This window comes from Hakea prostrata, chromosome 7 (genome assembly GCF_041222555.1).
Source record: "Hakea prostrata isolate BN-2017 chromosome 7, UWA_Hpros_2, whole genome shotgun sequence".
Taxonomy (NCBI): domain Eukaryota; kingdom Viridiplantae; phylum Streptophyta; class Magnoliopsida; order Proteales; family Proteaceae; genus Hakea; species Hakea prostrata.
In genome coordinates this window covers 22,191,819-22,205,248 of record NC_142606.1, presented here as the reverse complement: position 1 = coordinate 22,205,248, position 13,430 = coordinate 22,191,819, and the positions used below count along the sequence as shown (strand labels likewise).

The 13,430-nt window shown below is 35.8% G+C and overlaps 1 protein-coding gene across 1 annotated transcript; it reads right to left on the bottom strand.

Annotated features, from left to right (window-relative positions):
* Positions 1–2,568: 2,568 nt before the first annotated feature.
* On the bottom strand, positions 2,569–7,322 carry RNR2A (ribonucleotide reductase 2A). Its single transcript, XM_089163764.1, has 9 exons — positions 6,994–7,322; positions 6,053–6,213; positions 5,335–5,383; positions 5,117–5,243; positions 4,206–4,271; positions 3,968–4,084; positions 3,649–3,811; positions 3,495–3,565; positions 2,569–2,920 (listed from the first exon to the last, which is right to left on the bottom strand). The coding sequence occupies exons 1-9, from the start codon at positions 7,151–7,153 to the stop codon at positions 2,806–2,808; spliced, it is 1,029 nt and encodes a 342-aa protein (XP_089019890.1). The 5' UTR covers positions 7,154–7,322; the 3' UTR covers positions 2,569–2,805.
* Between the last annotated feature and the right edge of the window lie 6,108 nt (positions 7,323–13,430).

The window sequence follows — 13,430 nt, the reverse complement described above, 5'->3', positions numbered from 1 at the left end:
ATGTTGAATATTTTAAAAGGTAATTATTCACAATGATCTTTTACTGTTGTTTTCACTATTAAATTATTATTTTTTTCTAATCAAGGAGCAAGGTGTTGATATTTTACGCAGAAAAATATGAAAAAACATCATCTGCTGTGCACAACAGTGCACACATATGCCAAATAACTGACTGACTGAGGAAGCATATATGTGCACAACAGAGAATTTTTTTTTCTTAAAATAGAGCTAAGGGTGTCAATCGATATGGTTTCAGTACTTTGAATACAAAAAACCAGAACATTACCGTACCAAATTACAAGGTACGATGCAGTTTCGGTATTTGCAAAATGGTTCATTACAGTTTATGTATTAAATCGGTGAGGGAAAATGGTTTAAACACAGTATCTAGTGCAGTACAATTTTAGTACGAACGAACCCTTGCCACTTTTGTTATTAATTCATTAATATCCTGATGAAATTGCGATCACACAATCGATAGAATCTGATATTAACAAAGACAAAGCAAGTAATCTAAGAAGAGGAGTGAATGACAAAATGAAAAACTAACAGAGGGAATTAGGGATAGGGTAAAAGTGAAATGTTTTAATTGTAAAATTACATTTATATTCCTTAATTTGGTACGATACATACCGATAGTATGAATACCTAAAATTGGAACCATACCGAAAAAATTCGACTTGAGGACCAAAGAACCTTCGGACCCTAAAAAAACTGTGCCAGTCATATATTTAAATTATTTTTTGATTGTATTCCATGTAGCACGATCACATAGTTGCCCACTTGTTCATATTTCTTCTTATTATTTAAAATATATTATTATTTATTTAGTGTCACATAATAAAAATATGAAGACAAGAGTGGTACCTACTACCTTGTGTAAACTAAGGTACTAAGTTGTTATTATTTTTCCACTTAACAATGAAATTGCTAGATCATTGGTCATTACATTAGGATAATTATAAGAAATATAAATCATTCTCATAGTGAAAGTTGACTTAGACATATTTCTTTTTTTATAATGTAATAATTAATATTTGAAGAAAAGTGATGTATGGTGGAGGGTGTGGTCCGCACAGATAAAATGACGAATCTACCCTGTGTGAAAAGTGGAAATCATATCTCTATGATATTGATGTACTTGCTTTCATTTTGGTTTTTCCATTTTTTTTCAATTTTTTTTTCTGGTATGATATCACTTCCATTATTGAAGTGTTGGTAGAAATGATAACAACGTATTCGTATGGATCCACCTATTTTAATAAGGTCATAACCAAACAGACTTTTGTGCACCACTTAGGGTTTTCTTTTTCTTTGGTTGGGGTACCGCAGTATCGGAAACCCGACCCGTTTATGCATCCATCGACTACTCAAAAAGACCTGCAACTTCGACAAGATTTATATCATCAACTTACACATGAAGTGTTGGTCTTTGCCAACTCAACCAACTCAACCCACCCATTGGGTTGTCATATGTTTTTTTTTTTTTATCTTATAACAATTCAAGAAGCTTCTCAATCATACTAGTAGAGAAATTCTCCTTAAATCAGTGGCACTTCCTTTCACAAATTATGTTACTTCACACTTTAAATTGCCCTAGAGTATCCACAAGCATGTGAAATCTAAAGCAACATGGTTTTATTGGGGAGGGTCAAAGGCCAAATATGTCATTCACTGGAATCATGAGAAAGGTTAACAAAGGCGAAGTGCAAAGGTGGTCTTGGATTGAAGGATCCTTACATCCAAAACAGAGCATTGTTGAGTAAAGTGGCTTGGCATTTGTTTTCAAATCCTACATCAGAATGTACATAATTTATCAAGAGAATTTATCTCCCAACTACCTCATTTCTTGAAGCAAGAAGTGATTACAATTCATCATGGGCATGAAGAAATATCCTAGAAGTTAAGGGGAAATATTGAAGATAGGACTTATTTCGATGATAGGAAGTGGAAGTTCTATTAAAATATGGTTTAATAAATGGGTGCTAACTTTGAGAAAATTTCAAAGTCAATCCAATAAACCCAGAGGCTCTGGTTTAGAAAAGGTAGCAGAGCTGATTTGTCAACAAACCTGCACTTGGAAGGAAGATGTGATTCTGCAATGGTTCAATCCAATAGAGAGAGATGCAATCCTAGCTATTCCATTGTCACTATTTCGATGATAATATTATGATTTGGGGGCAACAGTGATGGAAGATTTACAGTTAAATCAACCTATAAAATTTAATGAAGGAGAAGGATGATGAGTCTAAAGAGATAGCAGAGATAGCAGCTTCTACATCAAGAGTAAAGGATTGAGAAATTCTACCTGAAGAAACATGGAATTGCCCAACACTCCCTAAAATTAGAACCTTCATGTGGCGAGCTTGTAATGTAGGGGTAGCTTCGGCTGAAGCATTGAATGCCCAAGGAATGAAAACTGATTCCAAATATGGTAAATGTGAAGCAACGGAAGAGTCCAACCGAATGGCCTATTTCCACTGAGTGGCTGATACGCCTATGTTCAGTCACTTATTTGGCTCCTTTTCAATGAGATGTTGATTACCAAAAAAAACCCCATCAAGCGTTGTTTCTCTGTTAGACTTTCGAAATTGAACGTTCTTGTTTTTTCTAATAGGCTTTCAATTGTTCTTTTCCAGATTTTTTACATAGACATGAAAAATAAAGTGCATAGCGGCTATCAATCTTGGGATGATGCAGGGAACATAATAGTAATGCAACTTCCCTGAAGCAATTAGTTACAAAAAAGTTGATGCCCACTTCAGCATCTGCAAAATGCTTGTATGAGTATTACCCAGTTAACCTCTAGAAATCCTCATCCATTCTGAAGACATAATTTCCCCCTCCATTCTGTAAGCTAGACATCACAGAAGCCTTCTGATAGTCACCCACTCTTCTTTCGAAGAAGTTTGCTTTTCCTCTGCATGATTGAAACATATACAAACTAAGGTCAGTAATACAGAATCACCTATGCTGGTGCAGGGTGCCTTCTTTTCGATAGGGGCTTAGCTCTATCAATTTTTAGTAAACAGTTAAAACTAAAGCAGCTAAGACTAATGTTGAGCCATGAAATATATCTGTATCCCAGTCTGGTGTGTCATTTCTATGGTTGGATCTTTGGTCCATGGTCATCAAAATGATGGAACACATACAAAATTAGCCAGGCTTCTGAAACCATTTGTGGGGCCAGGTAAGGCAGCATGAACTTAATCAGGGACAGAGCCAGGATTCATTAAATTTTTTTTTTGGGGTGGGCGGGATGCGGCCCTGGGGAGCGCTGCCCATGAACTTAATCAACTGACACCCAGGGAATAATCACAATCACATTCATAGGAGAAAGCCTGCGATTACCATTACATAGATAGTAATCAAAATGGTAGAAGAAGAGGTAAACTCAGATAGGCATAGGAGCTGCCATGGTGGTCTGGATAACTACTTAAAATGAGTTTGTAGGAGTTGAATAGAACAAATGTAGATGTATGTATGATACTCACTGCAAGGAAATAAACTCCATCCAATCGAAAGGATTTTCCGTGTTGTATTTCTTCTGGCATCCCAAAGCAACCTGAAAACAGTAGAAGCATTTAATTTGATGCTAAAACCAGAAAAATATTTAAAGTTGTCGATAAATACTTAGGTGATGATTACCAGAAGGCGATCAGCAACAAACTTTATGTACTGGCTCATGAGAACCGAGTTCATGCCGATCAACGCACAAGGGAGAGCATCACAAACAAACTCAATTTCAATTTCCACAGCTTCATGCACGATTTGATGGACCTTTTGTTGATTTAGTTTTCTATGTAACAAACTGTGAAAGAGAACTTAAAATAAATAACAATATACAGATTTTTAATTCTATTTTGTGGGCTGGGGAACACCAAATAAAACATGATCATGTATCTGGATGACTGACCCCTCTTAGACAGACTTTAGCAAAATCTCATAGCAAATATGAAAGGCCTACCTGTATAAGAGGCATGCAAAATCACAGTGGAGACCCTCATCTCTCGAAATAAGCTCATTTGAAAATGTCAAACCTGGCATGAGACCCCTCTTTTTCAGCCAGAAAATGGCACAGAAGCTGAGAAGAACAAAGGAAGCATAATCTATATGCTATCCCTCTTTCATGTTTACATACAACCTATTCATCTAAATGAAAAGTAAGCGAACTTGCGAACTTATAACTGAGAAGGAAAACTTACCTTCCCGAGAAAAATATTCCTTCCACGCAGGAAAAGGCAACAAGTCTCTCTACGAAAGAACTCGAGCTGCAAGTGAAATCAACAAAACGAAATGGTTAAAAAAAAAAAATTTTATTACACTTCCCAAAGTATGAAGAAAGCAAATAAGTGTATATATTAGATAAGGTTATACTTTCAGTGTGTATATATCCTGTGCATGCCAAATTCAAAGGCCATCACAAGCAGGCGCCAAGATATCTATACATTAAACATGAGCTTCCACCCTAAAAGTACAGAATGAGATAGCCGAATGTAATATTTAATAGGTCATGACAGGAAATAGATATGTTTGGGAAGTAAGAGATAAACTCCAAGATCAAGCAGTTTCTCATTCCCTATAACCCAATACCTGCTGAGGGCACATCCAAGTAACACTCTACCTCATTAAGTACAGAGGCCAGTGGGAGAGGATTTCAAGGCTTAGAAAAAGGCTTTGAATTGAACGGAGTGGTTAAACAGGGATTTCAAGTTTAAGTTGAATTATGTTGCGGAAGCAAACAGACAAACACAAGTACGAGAAAAAGAAATTGAGCATGGTACATGCATTTTGAAAGAAGCACTAAACAGGAGTTTACTGCAATACAAGCCCAAAAGAAAAGCAAGGGATACATACGAGAAAAGGTACAGAATGGCATATATTCTTGAGGCCTGAAGTGTATTTTGATGATCTTAAGTGATGTCTTGTATTAGATGATAATTACATATGCTAACTTCTACACTTGGATATCTTGTGGTGCTACATTGTGTTAGATTATTCAAATTTCAGTTCAGATACGAAATACCATGTCCCTAGAATATCTAGAATATACAACTAACCAAATCATACATAATTTTATATAATGGATGATGAAAAACTACAAGGTTAGGAATACCTTTCAAGCCAATCCAAGGCCCATTTGGCCTTTCTTGCAACACAGGGAATGTTTTCAATAGCATTAAACAATCTATGCTTTTCTTTTGGGTCCTTGATGAATGTCTCCAACAGCAAGCTATACATCTCTGAGAAGAGAAAAAAAAAAATCCACAAATCACTACTTGGCAAATTCCTGACACGGAAAAAATATCTATGATTGCACTTACAAAGCTCTACCAGAATGAATATTCTCCATGGCAATTTGAAACCCATAGAAAGCCCGAGCCTACAAGAGATCAGAACACCGCTTGAGTCGGATAACTTCAGAAATAAAATGTGAAAAGTTATGGAAAAAAGTTATGTCCAATGAAGAAAAGAATGAGAAAATATAGTGAATTTTTACAATATGATATTACTGTGCTTCATTTTCATTAAATATGTCACTGAAAGTGATGGAAACTGGATGGAAACTGGATGAGCTTTTCTTCAGATGGCAAGAATCCATTTAGTTACTGTAGAACTTTGAAATGAGTAGTTTTTTTATACGGATCTTACTCTATAATGAACCACAGCAGTCAAGGTTCAAGTCTGAACAGTGCATCTACAAAAGCAGGGGTAAAGTTACGTACATTACGACCCTCTGAAGACCTGCAGTGGTTGGAGACTCGTGTACTGGGTAAATACTCTATGATGACCTCATTTATTAAAGTACAGATAGATATCCTGCTCACAAATGTAATTTTAGGAATTTCAGTAGCATGATGTCTATATTTAATGAAATGAACCAAGTTCACCCAATGGATTGGAAAACAAAATCTCACACCACTGTAAATGCCCATAGCATATTAGTTAAAACATAAGAAGGAAACAATTGTTGTTCTATGTTTCAGGAAACCATAAACATTCGAAAATCAACTTGATTGATGGCAACAGACCATATAAAGGTCAACGGTACCTCTGGAATTTGAACATCTTTCAGAAATCTAGCGGCCAAATTCTCCAATACAATGCCATCTGATGAAGCAAAAAATGCCAGTACATGGCCTATAAAATGCTTCTCAGAATCAGTCAAAGTCTCCCAATGCTGAACATCGTGAGAGAGATCAACCTCCTCTGCTGCAAGCCCATTTCAGCACAGAAAACGACTGGTCAGAATATCTTAAATAAATACCAATAGAAGCATATATTCCAATAACATTATCGTTCACTGAGATATGGGGTGGCTAAGTAGAACTCTTAATGTAACAAATAGAAACTGAAACAACCCAACCACCAGATTACAATCCCCATGGCTTTCCCACACTCAGTGCACAAAATTCCACTGGGCAAGTGGAATGCAATTGTAAAGGAAACAAATAAGAAAATAAATAAAAACTAAACTAAGGCAAGTGAGAGGAACAAAGAAAGTTCAGAAAGAAATTCATGTGAGCTATATAACTATGGGAATAGAAAAGGACGAGAGGGAAGCTACCCACATTAATGTGGGATTAATTTTTTCGACCTTCTGGAACCAAAGAGTTCTTCCTCCCAAGCCGGAACAAGAAATAAACTTTCTGCGTTGATTAAGTGAAAGAAAAGGAAATTTCAGAAACAAACTTCCGGCGTGTGACAAATTCGAAGACGTTTTGTTCAAAGGATAATATTGGTGTTCCTGCAACTTCCAAATTCCAAGAAGCCCAAACAATGATATTTCACCAACAAAAAGAAGACGAGAGAGAGAGTTAACGACCCCTACTCTGAGAAACACGAAATGTTCAAAAACAAAAGAAAAAAAAAATCGAAGAAACAAAGTCCGAGAAAAATGGAAATTTGAACTTTGTTGACGGGCGCAGAAATTTAATTACAGAAGGGGGGAAAAACCCAAATAGAAACAGAGGAACAAGGAAGAGAGAATACCAGTCCAAAAGCTAGCTTCTGCTTTCTTGTACATCTCCCACAGCTGCCTGTACCGGATAGGAAACATACAAAACCTCTGGGATTGCTCCATTAAAATTGGTTCTTCCTCTTCCCTAGCAGGTAACTGTCCTTCTTCCACGACGTTTACCAGAGAACCCATCTCTCAGATTTCCTCAAAGCTCTTCCTCTGTGTAGGAGAATTCGATAAAACCCTTCTAAAACCCACAAGCAACATAAACAGATTAGCTGATAACAAGAAACGCAGAATCGATTATTTTAATTGATATCCTCTGTTTTATCGTTTTTCTCTCTTCCCATTCCCATTCTTGGGTGGTTCGGTGGTTGGTGTTTCGTTGTCTCTCTCTTGTGTGGTCCTGAATTCCGAGACAAAATCCATCGTCATCGTCATAGAAAAGTGAGCTTGGTCTTTCATGTTCTCGTGATGTTCAGCTGTTAGATTGGAATCCAAAGATGTAGCTGTCATTCACAACTTATCTAGAGAAATCTCAACCGTACAAATAAGTAGGACTAGAAACTCTAATGACCCTCTCGCCTGGTGGACATTAGAAATTCCGCAAACAAAACGAGCGAACCAAGTGACTTCGACGTGGACCGCATTTCCAGAGGGGCTCATCTGTAAATCCGTGACTCTAATCATGGTTTCGTGAATCGGAATCGGGATCGGTGGTTGGACCGGACACACCCGTGATCAACTTGACCGATTTTCATCAATTATGGCTGATTTGGTCAATTCCAATTTGTTTTGGTTAGACCGAACTCACCCGTGATCAACTTGACCGATTTTCATCAATTATGGCTGATTTGGTCAATTCCAATTTGTTTTGGTTAGACCGTCTTTTTTTTTTTAGTAAGTAGAAGGGTAATTTTCATCTGAACTCTAAGGTTTGGTCTATGTCATTTTTAATCAAAAAAAAATTAAGACTTTGCATTTGCTTTTTATACTAAAAAAAAAGTTCAATTTAAAGACAAATTATCACTTATGTACTAATTTATCGTTATTATTATTTATTTTATTTAATTTTTTACATACACATCCCAATTACCATGAAACTCGTGAGTCGTGACTCCCCCTTTTAGTCCAAAAATTACAAAAAAGTCCTAGAATTTAATTAAATTTTAAAATATGACATAGGCCAAACCTCAGGTCCAGATGAAAATTTATATAATGTTGCAGATACACATGAAGGCTAGGTTTTGGAACCATTTTAAAAACGTTTCTTCCCAAAAACACTCTAATGTTTCATTGAGAGATCAGCTAGAGGCGGCGAGTAAGTAGTAGTTGTCTCTGAACCTGTTTTCATGGAGGATGTCATATGTGGAGAAGGTCTTGCAGTGCTTGAGTGTCTACATGGACAGTTCAAAATCAACAGTCAAATGTCGTGATTCAGGTAGACTATTTGGGGTTAGTAGAAATTCTTCTGGATGAGTAGGCCCATGGGCCCTGAACCTATTTCCAATCTTACAAGACATTCACGCTCTGGTGAACAAGCTCAACTCGTTTTTTTTTTTTTTTTTTTGGCCCGGATGAACATCAGATATAAAAAAAAAATGTTTATGATTTTATATTTTTATTTTCAGATTAAATTTTAAACAAGTGGTTTTAATTTATTTTTCTATAAGTAAACAAAATGCTTAAGGACAAGAATGTCGTTTGCAACTTGATGTTGATGTTGGGCAAGGAAGATATAATAAATATAACACGAATGAGTAAAAAATATTAAGGAAAAAATGATAAAATAAGATTTGAAAAGGAGGCGCATTCCTTTTATCAGTATTCCAAATTATTGGGCATCACATTTACTAGATAAGGTTAGAATGATGGGTTAATAAAGTGGTCAAAGGCCCAACCTCTCTAGGGGAGGGTAGGTCTTGAATTCGCACCCATTCTGCGATATTAATTATATAAAAGTTCCCTTGAGATGTAATCGTGGTGCGTTCCTCGAATGACTAGCTTTAAAAATAAGAATAAGCATTTTATCTCAATTTTCCTTTTTGTATATTCAAATGAAATGAATGGCAGAAGTCATAAATGAATTTTACATTCTTTCGAGGAACTCACTCATTCTGATTCTTTCATTTCTTCTTATTTAACGTAGAATCGCAACTTGTAGAGCTTCTGTTTCTACTTCCCTTGTTCTTCGTCTTTATGAGCTTCTCCATCCAGAAGATGCAAATCTGATTTATGAATACTCCTTGGGGTCTTCTTCTTCTTCCTCTTCATGTGCTGCCATGGCCGCTGTTTTTGCTTTTGCTTCAAACAAAAGGGCTATCAGAGAAGTGGGAGGAAATCAATCCAGTAAGGTCGAATAGAATACCCAGAAAGCAGAGTTTTTTCCCAAAAATAAGAACGGTTTCTGCGGATTTGGTTTGGCCTTGATTTGGGATTGTGTTTAATTTTGATCTCATAACGAAATTTGGCGATAAATCATTAAAAATCGCCATTTCGGCGAGATATCGAGAATATCTCGGCGATAAATAACATATCTCATTTCGCTCACTGGTATCATTTCGCCCCTTGGCGAAACCAGAGAATTTCGGCAATATTTCGCCAAAAAATAGTTCCTTGTAAAACTTAATAAAATTTTTTTTTTATATATTTTCAAGGAGATTAATAGCAATGTTGACTCCACACAAAGATGGTGATTTCCTATTTAGGAAGGAATGGCATTTCCCTACTCGTTGGTTGTCTAAGACATGTTTAGTTGCCTAAGACATATTTAGCAACCTTCGCCTCTTACAATATAAATAAATTATAAAAGAAAAAAATTATGCATGCCACTAGTGGACGTATAACATAAAATTCTAATAATGCCCACATTATTACATGATTTGATATGGCTCCATCTCTACTTTAGCTATGGGCAAACCAGGTGTCAAAGGCTTCGATATTACCAGAGTTTAGCCCAACCATTTTTGTTGAGAGGCCATCTCTATATCTTGACTAAAGCTTACAATTGTGATTCACCAACCATTATGCCAAAGCTAGTCTTTCCCTTCTTAGCTGTGGCAAAACCAAAAATATCACTTTGACTTATACAATTCGAAGTAGAAGAGACCTATTTATATACTTATTTCGGTAAAAGAGCATATTTATTCAAAGTGTACAAAGAACGGGGCCAAGCAAAGCTCTAATAGCCACGTAGAAGCACAAAGCCATTCGCTTGAGCTCGAAACCGAAAGGGCCATCTTGACTAGGTAAAGACCAAAGGAATAGATTTGGTAACCCCAAAGGAGCATAAGCTACGAATCTTCTCTACACCGATTGATGTTCAAGCTGTCCATATCCTTCCGCTTCGAGTACCACTTAGCCATAGATTCTGTAACCCTAATCAGATATTTTCCATGAGAGAGAGCTCCCAAACCACACCTTTTTAGCTAGATGACAACGAACTGCATTCTCCACATAATCGGTCTACATTCATTGCTTGCTTTCCATAAAAATGATTTAATTTTTGAAAGAGTGTTACAATTCCACAACATTTTTAGAAGTTTTTTTTCATCTCCTTCCAATTATGGCAATTAGAGGTGGAGGGCTTACCTCTTCTTTTTAATCCCCCTTCCTTTCAAGTAATTGATAGGTCAAGAATCAACTATCCTTGCTTCCACCCCCATATAATTGAATCTTCCAAATAGGAAAAAGTATAGAGAGAAACAAAGTTGTAAGCTTAGGTTTGCTTTGGCTTCCTCCTTTTTTAACCATCTCCATATGAGCATTCATTGAAGATGTCTTCTGCTAGGTAAATAGTGCCATTAGCAGACTTAGAAGATTCAACTTTGAAGCCTTCCACTTTTGGGATCCATGGATTCTCTCACACTCTAATCCGAGTACCTTTTCCTATCTTCTATATTACTCATTTCTTTAAGGTCTCTTGCCCTTTAAGAATTCTCCTCCAAGCCCATGATTAGTTAGTGCACAGTCAAAGTCGGAATTACATATGGGCCAACTGGAGCCATCCCACACACACCCCCCCTCCAAAAAAAAAAATATTGAAAAAAAAAGTTTTCTAAGATAAATATAATGGATGTAAATGTCATTCTTTATAGTTATCCAAAAGTTACAAAAAACCCTTATATTTGAGGAAGAAGTAATTAAATTCCAAGAAGAAATTAACTCTTCAATCCCTAAAATTCTTCTATATTTATTCTTTCATATTTTTTTCATATTTATTCTCTCATCTTTCCTTCCCTCTTTATTCTCTTCCTTTTCGTGACAAAGTGAAAACTTGGAAAGACCGGTCATTCCTAAATCTTCTTCACGATTAGGTATTGTTTCTCTTTTTAAATTTATTTATCCTCTTCGTGACTCAGTGAAAACTTGGTAAAAATAGTTCATTCATAAATCTTCTTCACAATTAGGTATTGTCTCTCTTTTTTAATTTATTTATCTGTCTCTCTCTTCCTTTTATTTGATTTTGTATTGTAATAGTTCACATCTAGTATTTTACGGTTGAAATCATGTTATTTATCTGTTTATTTATTATTATTATTTTTTTTTTATAAAAGAAAACATTCATTAAGACTTAAAAGAGTTATTTTATATTAAAAAAATTGTTAACACTTTAATTTATCTATATTTTTTAAGGTAAAAATTTCACTATTAATAATTTAACAATACTATTAATGTATAGCTCATGTTCGAATATGATAAAATAATTTAGAAATGAGAACATCAGTGAGCCCCATGGGCTCACACACTTCTGTGGTGAAAGAGCTTCAGTGCTTCTGCAATGGGGAGGTGATTTGTGCTCTCATTAGTCCGGCCCCCCAGGTGAAACCTGTCTCCGCCCTTGCCCATTGTTGTCTCTAAGAAATGCACCAAAGGGTATTGGATGTGCTTGATGAATTTTCACCATTCTAAGCTCAAGTTTGAGAAAAGCTTCTACGCTACCTTGTTCAATAATGCTTTATTGTGGCTGTAAGGATCCCCGAAAGCTATTTGAAAGTCTTTTTCATGACATCTAGTGGATTGGGGTTTTCTTCTCATTGCCACCCCAAAAGAACCATGCAGCCTTGGATTTAATTTTGTCATGATTTTTTTTTTTTTTTTGTATCTGAGGTTCATCCGAGCCAGCTTGCACGCACCTTGATTACATCCTCAGAGGGGATGCTTGTCATGAATTGCTTTGGGAATTTTGATGTGAAAGGCTGCATGATTTGTTGAAGGTAGGGCCATTCTTTTGAGCATTATCTCTGTATGATTCAAGAGCCTTTTAGTCCATCCATTATATTTCTTTTCTAATTTTCATTAAGGGAGTGGAATAGATCTACTTTTGAAACTCCAAAGTCCGCTAGCAGCGTAGATATTTTGTGGAACCACTTCCATAAGGAACTTTAAAGATCTTCGAGTATTACCTTTTAACTCTTGAAGAAGTGTTTGAGTTGAAACATAATGATGACTCTTATTGTTGATCTTCTATCTCTCGAGGCTTTGCAATACAATTGTATAGCTTCCTTTAAATTGTATATACTTTGTAATCTAGCCTCCGAGAATGAAATGCAATCATCCACAAACATCAAGTGAGTTAGTGGCTCTGATCTACCTTTGATCCTCAACCCACAAACAATGCCAGAGAGAGAGGATCACCTAATCTGATCCCCTTTTTCAGGGGAAATTGAAAATCTTTTTGCTCCATTAGTAAGAAAAGAGTATATAGCTGAAGAGAGAAGATTTAGATTAGATCCACAAACCTCCAACTAAATTCCAAATGAGAGAGAATTGCAGCCACATATCTCCACTCTAATTTGTCATAGGTGAGCTTCATATCAAGCTTTAATACCACTAAGGATTTCTTGCCTTTCTTTTTCCCTTAAGATAATGGAATGCATTGTGTAGTTTGAAGATATCATCTAAAATGGACTTATTTTATTTTCAGACCTACATTTCTTCAAAAATTATGAATAGCTTGTAGTCTTTGTCGTCGATATGTAGCTTTTTACTAAATTGAGTGATGGCCTGCAGGGCAGTTCTAAGTTCTATTCAGAGAAAAGAAGCGACGTGGACTGTGTTTATGGCATGAAGTGACCAGTCAACAATTTCATGGGCCATGGCCGATCAACTTCAGTCATGGAAGTCATGGAAGCAAGCTTTTGCAACTTTTCAAGTTCTAATCTTTGCATGAGTCATGCTTACATAATTAAATTGATTATATATTCAAATTCTGCTTCAGCCCTAGTTTTAGTTGTAAATTTTTTGTTGGCTGTCAATGAAAAATTAATATTTCAAGATATTTTAATTAATTCATTCAAAATTCTGGTTTGGGTTTTAGCTTTTAAAATTTTTTTTATGATAACTGTAAATCATTGTCATATATATATATTTTTTAAGATTAATAAAAGATTTTTAAAAAATTCTGGAACTTGGAAGAATTCGCAGAATCTAAAACAATAATTTTCCTGGATGTTCATCCATGTCACAA

Excerpts from the sequence above, each read along its gene's own strand:
- RNR2A (XM_089163764.1), bottom strand. The coding sequence starts at position 7,153 with ATGGGTTCTCTGGTAAACGTCGTGGAAGAAGGACAGTTACCTGCTAGG. Across the intron at positions 5,244-5,334 it reads CATGGAGAATATTCATTCTG|AGATGTATAGCTTGCTGTTG; the intron begins GTAGAGCTTTGT and ends TTCTCTTCTCAG. Across the intron at positions 3,812-3,967 it reads TTTGCATGCCTCTTATACAG|TTTGTTACATAGAAAACTAA; the intron begins GTAGGCCTTTCA and ends TCTCTTTCACAG.